Source organism: Peromyscus californicus, unplaced genomic scaffold (genome assembly GCF_007827085.1).
Source record: "Peromyscus californicus insignis strain IS unplaced genomic scaffold, ASM782708v3 Scaffold_7__1_contigs__length_154581171, whole genome shotgun sequence".
Lineage (NCBI taxonomy): Eukaryota > Metazoa > Chordata > Mammalia > Rodentia > Cricetidae > Peromyscus > Peromyscus californicus.
The window spans coordinates 152,682,639-152,693,186 of record NW_026294595.1 but is presented as its reverse complement, the minus strand read 5'-3'; the positions used below and the strand labels follow the sequence as shown (position 1 = coordinate 152,693,186).

The 10,548-nt window shown below is 45.1% G+C and overlaps 1 protein-coding gene across 10 annotated transcripts in view; it reads right to left on the bottom strand.

Annotated features, from left to right (window-relative positions):
• Positions 1–212: 212 nt before the first annotated feature.
• Positions 213–10,548, bottom strand: part of Osbpl2 (oxysterol binding protein like 2) — a 51,814-nt gene continuing 41,478 nt past the window's right edge. For all 10 annotated transcript variants that reach the window (XM_052725423.1, XM_052725422.1, XM_052725426.1 and 7 more), the window contains 3 exons: positions 5,046–5,169; positions 3,735–3,825; positions 213–1,470 (listed from right to left, as the gene is read on the bottom strand). In XM_052725423.1, the coding sequence (XP_052581383.1) occupies positions 1,368–1,470; positions 3,735–3,825; positions 5,046–5,169 (318 nt within the window). In that variant the 3' untranslated portion in view covers positions 213–1,367. The remainder of the gene's footprint in view (positions 1,471–3,734; positions 3,826–5,045; positions 5,170–10,548) is intronic.

Genomic DNA, 10,548 nt, shown 5'->3' with positions numbered 1-10,548 from the left:
ACAGGGTGCCCTGTTCTATCAGACACTTCACAATCTCCTCTTGGAATGATGACAAAGCCACAAACCTTTAGATACATCCCAGAGCCATCAGAGGCTTTGTTAAGGGGTCTCAGTAGATAGAGCAGAGACGCTGGCCCTGGGAGATCCCCTGGCTGCCACAGAAACACCTGTTTTCAGTTTCCAAAGCTATAAAATCAAGCCTTCAGCCTGTATTGATTTTTCAAAGTGTTTTAATGACAGAGGCGGTTTGGAAGCCTGGACACAGTAAGAATGCCTTCTCATTCAGAAGTGTCTGATGTAGTGACTCACACTCTATATGAATACACATGTGTGCATGTGTTCCAGAGCACAGGTATGTGCACACAGCAGATTGTCTTTGATGCAAAGAGCTCCACTGTGATCCCTGGTGTCACCATTTCTACATAAAGTCCATCACTTGTCAGGAATGCAGAGATGGACACACCTACTTGTGTTTAAACAATCTTAGTGACACCAGGTAAGTAGATCCTGCTTCTGACCTCTCCCACTGCACACAGCTGGATGGGGCTTGCCTGGACTGGAACATGCATGCCGGGGAAACCAAACACAAGACTGCAGGGGGCAGGGAGGGAGTACACAGGCGAGGGGAGTGAAGAAATGACCCCTCAAAGACGGAGTGGTCCACAGTGACAGTGAAGCTGTGGGAGTGCTGTGGCCAGAGGCAGGGCCTCCTGGTAGGCTGGGAGCAGCCCTGGGGATTTCTCATCCAAGTCACAGTGTTCCTGCCACTCTGGCTTGTCACAGGGACACTTTTTGGACAGTACACAGTGGTGATTAATGTGTTTGCTACTCTTCAGCAGAACATTCAAGTAGTTTCAATTTAAATATTTTCTACAGTAATCTTTACCTTATTCAGACTGGTAGAAAATACAGAATCTGGCAACTTGTCACTTCATTCCATGGGTGCCCTCCACAAGGAAGTGGACCCTGGCCTACAGGTTACTTTCAAGGTCCATATTTCTCTCCTTCTTTGGGTCTGGTTGAAACTCTTCCAGAAACCCACCCCACAGCCTTGAGGAGCACAGAGGCCCTGCTGGGTCTTCCTTGTTACATTTCTAACAGTGTGCTGCCAGCTCAGCTGGCCTTGTGCACTTCTGTCAGGTGTGAAAAGGACTGGGGACTTCTGAGGCCTCAGTGAATGTGAAGACCCAAGTGGAGCTTCATGAAGGGGCTGTGACATAGTAGAGTGCTGGGCAGAAGTCCTCCATCAGGTCCGAGGCCATCTCCACGATCATGGCTGGAGAAGCTGGTGTCTGCCACTGTGAAGTTCAGAGTACCACTCAAGGAGTCCAAGCTCCCAGGCCTCCTCCTGGGCTCCCAGGCCTTACTTAGTAGATGTCTGGGCAGTCTGAGAAATTACGCTCAAAGTAATCCCCTGCATACAACCAGTCAGGAGTCCCTGTGTAGGGGTTATCGCCTGGATAGAACCACCTGCAGAAGACAAAGAAGGTGGTCAGCAGATGGCAGGGTCCTTCTAAGTCCGTCTTCTCACAGCAGTGTGTGCTACTGGAGAAATGCAGTCTGAGGCAACTGACAGTGGCCGACCAGCCTCCACGTGGCTGTGCTCACCCACATCTCCACCACATCACTGTCTATTTCTCAACAAACCTCAAGGCTTTAGCCAACACCCAATTCTCCACAGGGCTACTTTCATAGGCCAGTCTCCTGTGTGCATGGAGATGGTGCCCATGCAGTTGAACCTCACAGGTTCAGTCTGCACCCCTGCAGCTGTACTCCATCAAATAGAAGCAACTAAGGTCACCAGGAGTGCACCAGGAAGTGATGGGCTGGTGTTACAGCTGGCCATGTGCAAAGAAAGCCCTGAACTTCATCCCTAGTACCATAAAGAAAAAAAGCAGAAGTAATCATCCTCTATGAAAATACTGTCATTTTCACAACGGATGGTTTGTTTGCTTGCCTGCTTCTGTTTTTTTCGAGACAGGGTTTCTCTGTGTAGCCCTGGCTGTCCTGGAACTCACTCTGTAGACCAGGCTGGCCTCGAACTCACAGAGATCCGCCTGCCTCTGCCTCCCGAGTGTTGGGAATAAAGGAGAGCGCTGCCTGGCTTGAGTTCCCTATTTTTAATACTTATTTTTTGAGACAGTGTCTTATTATGTAGCTCAGGCTTGCCTGGAACTCAGGCTGGCCTCAAACTCAAGATCCTCCTGCCTCAGCTTCCAGAATGTTAGAAGTAGAGATGCAAGTACCTACACCTGGCTTATGTTCTTTAATACTTTAAAAGGCCAATGAAGGAAGATCACTTTCAACACTTTTCCTCTAGAACAGGGACAAATTCCAAAACCATGGACATTAAAGGCACAGTACTAAATCAGAAGCCCATGCGTCAATAAGGGCTCACAGAGGCTGGCACAGTGGTGAAATGGTCGAGTGTCTGCCATACACATAAAGCTCTGGGTTCCATCTTCAGCACAGTAGAGAAGGGATAAGGAAAAGACTGAAGAAAAACTGGTTTCAAAACCCCAGCCCCATGTTAATATGACCTAGAAATAAATAGCACAAGGAATGTTCTCTCAGCTACCCAGGTCCATAGCTACTCTGGAGCCTGAAATTTGGAGCTGCTGGAGTTCAAGACTGACAACAGTGAAACTCATCTTAAAAAGAAATGATGAGCACAGGACATGAGTTGGCTGTTTGAAACCTGGGGCCTATGCAGGATCGCTTGGCTCGGCCTAGGAGGAGGGGACTGGACCTGCCTGGACTGAGTCTACCAGGTTGATCTCAGTCCGCGGGGGAGGCTTTGCCCTGGAGGAGGTAGGAATGGGGGGTGGCCTGGGGGGAAGGTGAGGGGGGCCGGAGGGGGGAGAACAAGGGAATCCGTGGCTGATATGTAGAACTGAATTGTATTGCAAAATAAAAATAAAAATTAAAAAAAAATGATGAAAACAACCAGTCTTGTAAGAACTGAACTGTTTAAACATCCAAAGATTTTTACAAAAGACTAAAAATATTTATGTGCACTTATACAGGTACATATCTTGCTTATGCTTAATTATTATAGTACTTTGACTACTGAAGAAAAAATACAACCAATGTAAGAAATCTGAGTCAGAAGTAGGGCTAAAGCTCCTGGCAGCTGGTACAGGCCCATGAATCACAACACATTCTCTGGATGCCCCCCATGTTGGCAGAGGGCTCAACTCAGGGCTGCATCTTCACACCCACAACAGAGGTTTTCCTGATGCCACAGCAGGCTGGCAGCAGGACACCAGGCTTCAGCCTGGCACCACATTGCATGGGGGAAGTGATCTGTGTGTGTGTGTGTGTGTGTGTGTGTGTGTGTGTGTGTGTTACCTTACCACAAGGTATAAATGTGGGGACAACATCAAAACTCTCACTTGTTTAAATGAACAGCTGGGTTCAGGCTATATTTTGTCTTTAAACTGGCCATATTTAAGAAAACCATTTTGGGTCAAATACACTGTGAAGCACGGCAGCAAGGCCTGGGAGTGAGGTGACTAGTGTCCTGTGACAGCCAAATGGTTTTAAGCAAAATATATAACCAGGGACACTGGCCTTTAATGCATGGTTCAGTCATAAGCACTGTGGGACCCACAGATTGCTGCTACTTAGCCATAAAGGCTGGACAGGAAAGAGTGAGTAATAGGGTAGTGCCTATGATGTGGGTGTGGCTTCCTCACTGCCCAGGTGTGTAAGGCTTCACTGTTCAAACTCACCTGGTCCGCCACTCTGCTTCCTCTTTGGCACGTTCTTTTCGGGCCTCTCTCTGCTTTTCCTCTAGTCGCTCCTTCTCCTGGCTGGCCAGATCTAGGTCCAAGCAAGGCAGCAAGCACTTTAAGCCTCCGGTTCTGTCAGAGAGGCCAGACCCCATCCTGACCCCTAAAGGATCAGTCCCACTTAGAACGTGTGGGAAGTGAACTTTGGCTCTAGTAGATCAAGTGAGTTGTTCCTGCCTGGATGAGTGAGGGGCACTTCTCCAGGACAAGCACAGTGGGAGGCATTACAGCGGACCACAGAGAGCATTACTCCAAGTGTGGTCTGTGATATGCCGGGCAGTTTATTAGCACCTGAAGTCCAAGTAGGAAAGCAAGTATCTGGAACAGTGAGCTCACAGAACCCCCAAGTATAAGAATCCCAAATCTATTTGCTATTAAAAGACAAGTCTACTGAACCTTCACCTTGCAGGATAAACTCTGGCTTCTGATGGAGGGCAAAGAGTGAATATTGAGGGAGGAGTGCCACCTGGCCAGCACAGATCAGGATGGAGAGTGGCCCTCCAGACATTCAGGCCTTTCTCCCCATCCCCAGGCATGACTTTCACCAGATGGATTTCTTCTGTACTCATTTGTTACTTCAATGTAGCCTAGGATCATAATGATAGGCATTCCCAGCAGAAAGCTTTGTTGGTATTCAATCTTGCCTTGTAAGCCAGAAGCAAGCTATCATACTGAAAACCTATGCACAGTGCTCATTTGTAGTGTGACTGCCTAGTCTTGGGTCAGAATGAGACGGACCAGGGCAATGGCTCTGCTCATATGAACTTTGCATGAAGTCAGTCCTGAAATGCACTCTACCTCTGAGCTGCACCCAGCTTTTGAAATGTAACTTTAATCCACTGAATTAAATAAATAATAAAGTATTGGGATTTGTATTTTGTTCATTTTTTTCAATCATTTTCTTTTCTGTCATTGCTATTTTGAGATAAGGTTTTACTAGGTAGCTCAGTCTGGCCTTATTATTAATTTTTATTAATCCTCCTGCCTCATCCTCCCAGGTACTGGGATATAACAGGTGTGTGTCACCACACCTGGCTAACACATTTTCAATTTAATTTTAACATTTTACAAAGGTCTGGTCTGTGGCAAGCTGAAGTTAAAACTGTGCACCACCTTTCATTGCTTTGTAAAGTACTGTCCTTGGAGGGCAACACCCTGTTTGTTAGTCTAGATGACTGGTCTGGGCATCCTTCTCACAGAGAAAGCCTAAGTTCACCCACACAAGCCCTTTGGGGAGGACCCAGCAGTTACCCATGTTGCCATTCTCCATGCCTCGGATGTCAGGGCGGAGGCGGCAGTCTGTGCGTGGCAGGGTCTTCTCCATGCCTGACTCTAACTCATTGAGACTCACAGTGAAGCTGGTGAAGTTGTACATCTGCGGGAGAAACCAACAAGCACTGTTACAGTAGCTGCAAGAGAATCATGCATCTGTTCTGGCCTGATCCGTGGGTACCCTAAACCCACGATAAACAGTCAGGTTTCACCCGCTCAAGAGAAGGGCAACCGTGTCCTATTCAAATAGCAAAGATGTTTATCCTGACTTCTGAGGTGTCCATCTGTTCAGTCACTGTCTGTTGAATGCTTGGGAGAAATCTCAAGCTCTGTGCACCTGAGACAGGACTGCCTTGTGCTGTGCACATAGCATCCCTCAGATTGCTTTGTAGCTTTTCCAGGCCTTGACTCCACTCATCTTCCTATTAGCCTTCTCTTCTCTTTCTTGTCATCATCTAAGATCATGTGGCTCAAGGGCCACAGGGAATGTTAAATTTTCTCTGATCACCCCTGCTTGAATGATTTCCAGGATACTTACGTCACTCAAAACAACAGCAGATACTGCCAGGATCCCTGAAGTTTGACCACCACAGCACCTGGGGTCTATGAGGACATGATCCTCAGGTGGCCACGGCTCACACCTGATTCTCTTTAGAACCCTGCTCCATTACCACAGCCTGCCTGCTCTGGAACCAGCTTACCCAGTACCTTAGAGGTGGTAGCTCCCATAAGGGTGCACTCTGCCTTTCCATGGCCGTTTCCACCACCCCAGATCCACAAACCCTGGTAGGCATGAAGGACTAAACCAGCACACTGAACCAAAAAGGAAGAAGAGTTCCATCTTAAAAGAAATTTTCCTCAACAACACATAGGCTTTATTTTTCTAAAGATACTCAGGCAGAATACTTCTCATGCTCTCTGACAGGAACAGTGTACAGTGACTATGCTGTGCAGGAGTTGTTTGTGGTTGTTTATGTTGGCAGCTTTGACACAAGCTAGAGTCATCTGGGAAAAGGGACCCTCAATTGAGAAAATGCCTCCTTAGGATGCCCTGTAGACAAGTCCGTGGGCATTTTCTTGAATAATTATTGATGTGTGACCCACTCCTGGTCCTGGAAGGTGTAAGAAAAGTAGCTGAACATAAACCCAGGGAAGAAGTCAGTCAGCAGCACTCTCCCATGACCTCTGCTTTAGTTTCTGCCTGCCCTGCTTGAGCTCCTGCTTAGGTTTCCCTCAGTAACGGATCGTTATCTGGAAGTGTAAGCCTTTCCTCCCCACATTGATTTTGGTCAGTGTTTTATCACAGCAGTAAACTGATAGAGTAAGGCAACATATTTACAAGTAAATAGGCCACTTCGTTCTATTTATATTAATTTATTCTGTGTGTGTATGTGGGTGCATATGTGTAGATCAGCTGATTCCTTCCATCTACTATGTGAACCAAGGATCAAACTGAAGTTGTCAGGTATGGTAGCAACTCTTACCCACTGAGCCATGTCACTGGCCCAAAAAATGTTGTTGCTATATTGCTAGGGACAGAATTTAGGGCTGTTGTGGGATAATCTTTTTGTACACTGTGAAGATGACTTTGCCAAGGTGCCTTCTGACTGGTTTAATAAAAAGCTGAATGACCAATAGTTAGGGAGGAAGAGGTTAGACAGGACTTCCGGGGAAAGAGAGGAACCTGGGAAGAATCTAGGCATGTGAGAGATACCAGCTAGATGCGGAACAAGTAGGACATACAGAGTGGGAGAGAGGTAAAAGCCATGTGGCAGAACATATGTTAATACAAACAGCTTAATTTAAGTTATAAGAGCTAGTTGGGAACAAGCCTAGGCTAAAAGCCAAACTTTCATAATTAGTAAGTCTCCATGTCATTATTTGTGGGCTGGTGGTTCAACGAAGGTCCAATTAAAAAGCCTACTAGGTTTGGCGTCCAGCGTTGAGCAGGTATATTCAAGCATAGAGCAGCTGGCTCCCTGGTGGGTAGAAATAGAAATGCCTGCTGTGCAGGCTCAAAAACTTCCCAAAGCTGGGGCAGGTAAATGTGGCTCCCTGCTGGGGTCTAAACACATGAGGCTGGGCTATCACTGACTCGAGGGTGGGCAGAGCCAGCCGCCATGTGCTAAGCAGAGCCTCATGGCAGCTGGGACAGCAGGTTAAGATTTGGCTCTAACAACTGTGTGTAACTCCAAGATCTGACACCCTCACACAGACATACATGCAGGCAAAACATCAAATCACATAAAATAAAAATAAATAAATTAAAAAGATTTGGCTCATGCAGTCAGAGGAGGCTACAGGTACACAGAGAGCCAGGTCCAGGCCAAGAAAGCCTCTGAACAGGTGTAGTATGCTTGAAAATGTGCTTAGATGCTAAAGAGAGAAAAGAAAATGGGTATAGACAGTCATAGAAAAAAAAATGGTTCAAAAATAAAATCTTTAAAGAAAGAGTAAACAAATATAAAAAAATAAGCCGTGTAAGGATGGGAAATACACAGGGCATCTGGATCCTGTATGGTTTTGTGACTTAGAATGTTTTGAATGCTGATGAGCGAAGGGCAAATGTTGCTTGAGATACTAAGATTATGAAAACACATGCTGAATTAAACCAGTCTATATATTTTAAGGATGCCTTAACTTTAGAATGGAAGCCTGAAAATTTGCTGTGATGGGGGAGAGGTTATGCCTTTGTTTCCACAGGAAACAAAAAGTTATGGATTTCTTCAAAAGTAATGAAGATCAGATTTGATCAGGGGAGACCTCCTGAAAATCTTGGCCATAGACATGAAGAAAGAAACTAAGAAAAACTACAAGACAGGTGAGGTAGGTGCTGATCCCTCTACATGAGAACAGCTCTGAGACTGGATGAGACATGATAAATCTTGTTATCTACAGAGTCCTCATGATTTATTATTATATGTCATCTTTTCATATGGCATGGATGGAGATTTATATTACAGTTTTGTTATGCCATCCAAACACACTTCTAAAGTTGACAGATGTCTTTCACCTGCTCAGGCATAGAGCAGAGCATCATCTTTAGCTAACTTGTGCACACCACACATTCTATACTTGTGTTAACACAGATATGTATGTTACCTTTAAAAGTTTGGGTGTTTTCAGAACAAAAGGACCAGACACCAATGAAGACAAGTAGCCCAGGTGATCCAGCCTCTCAGAATGTAATTGTCTCTGTTACAGTTTCCTCAGATTTCTGCATCCAGAACGTCTTCCAAGTTGCTAGCTGAGAGGGTCCAGCCTCACAAACTACTCTCACCAGGACTTCAGATAAGCCCTACACTTTCCCATCACACAGAGACTGGACAACAAATAATGCAGCTAGCTCTCACAGGACTGGACCATTATCCCAATTTTCTCAGGGTCCCCTAAAGATGCTACTGCCCCCAGACAACAAGAAGCAGTCTAGAGAACATGACACCCACATTCCCAAAAGGTGGGGTGGGTGGTTCCAAGTTGTTATTGGTAATGGTCAGGAAAAAAGCTGAACAAAGAAGATTAGATTCAAGGATCTTGTTCTGAAAAGAAAAAGGGGGAAACAGGAATGATAGGATAAAAGGGTAGATAATGGAATCTACTTTTTTTTTTTTTTTGGTTTTTCGAGACAGGGTTTCTCTGAGTAGCTTTGCACCTTTCCTGGAACTCACTTGGTAGCCCAGGCTGGCCTCGAACTCACAGAGATCCGCCTGGTTCTGCCTCCCGAGTGCTGCGATTAAAGGCGTGCACCACCACCACCACCACCGGCCTAAGATGTTTTAATAACAAGACTTTTCATGACAGTGAGAGACATCTGCTCCTGGCAGCACCAATCTACTTCAGAGAAGATGATGGCCATCAAAGAACCTCCATATAAACCTTGCTTTCTATGTGGCAAAGCTATCCATTGGTCAAGAAACTGTCTTTGCCTCAACTGACAGATGCTGTCCAAATGGACAAGCAGGACACAGAGGAAGTGACTGCCAAACTTTGCCAAGGCAAGGTAGGAGAGTCCTTCAAAATTCCTGTTTAGAGCAAAGTCTGTCAGATAGTCTAGGCCTATAGACCGAATGGATGCCCCAATGTTGCAGAAGAACCTTGGGTGATGGTTCAGGTGGCCAGATGTCTCTGTCATTTCTATAGTTTTAGTAATATTTACCAAATAATTTTATTCAGGTAATATTTCATCTTTCTTGGGTCTAATGGGGTTGAAGACTAGCTAGTTATACTGTTTTTGTTACCAAATTCGGAAAAGAAACTTATAAAAAGATGTAAAGTTTATTTTTTTAATATTAGTATTTCTTTTTTTAAAGATTATTTATTTATTATGTATACAATGTTCTGCCTGCATGTATGCTGGGACATCAGAAAAGGGCACCAGATCTCATTACAGATGGTTGTGAGTCACCATGTGGTTGCTGGGAATTGAACTCAGGACCTCTGGAAGAGTAGCCAGTGAGTGCTCTTAACCACTGAGCCATCTTTCTAGCCCCCAAGATGTGAAGTTTATAAGGCTGAGAGACATAAAAGCTTAAGTTATTTGTCTAAAAAAATGTTTTAAGGTCTGAAAAGATATTTTTAGGATAGTAATACTAGTTATGATAGAAAGTGGTTTAGGTTAAAAATAAAATGTTGGATTCATCAAGATAAAATAAGAAAATAAGCCGGGCGGTGGTGGCGCACACCTTTAATCCCAGCACTCGGGAGGCAGAGCCAGGCGGATCTCTGTGAGTTCGAGGCCAGCCTGGGCTACCAAGTGAGTCCCAGGAAAGGCGCAAAACTACACAGAGAAACCCTGTCTCGAAAAACCAAAAAAAAAAAAAAAAAAAGAAAATAAAGAGTATTTTCTCTGAATTTGCTAAGTACTAATGAACTGGACATTGTGAATGTAATTCTTACTTGATAACTGTTCTTCCCCACCCCCCCCACTCCCCCCCGGAGCTGAGGACCGAACCCAGGGCCTTCAAGCGCTCTACCACTGAGCTAAAACCCCAACCCTGTGATAACTGTTCTTATTGTACATAGTTTCACTGTGTTAGAGTTAATATCTTTTCTTTTTATTTAGACACAAAGGGGGAAATGTTGTGAGATAATCTTTTTGTACAATGTGAAGAAGTGTCTTTGCCAAGGCACCTTCTGATTGGTTTAGTAAAGAGCTGAATGGCCAAAAGCTAGGTAGGACGAGGTTAGGTGGGACTTCGGAGGAAAAAGAGAAACCTGGGAAGAATCTAGGCTTGCAAGAGATGCCAGTGAGATACAGAGCAAGTTGGACATACAGAGTGGGGGAGAAGTAAACGCCACGTGGCAGAACATACATTAATACAAGGACATGCTTTCATAATAGGTCTCTGTGTCATTATTTGTGGGCTGGTGATCCAAAGAAGGTTCGACGAAAAAGTTTACTACAATTTAGGGTCTTGTTTGTGCATGCCAGGCATTCCATCACTAAGCTACATCACAAGCCCCGGAGTCCTTTTCTTTTTTA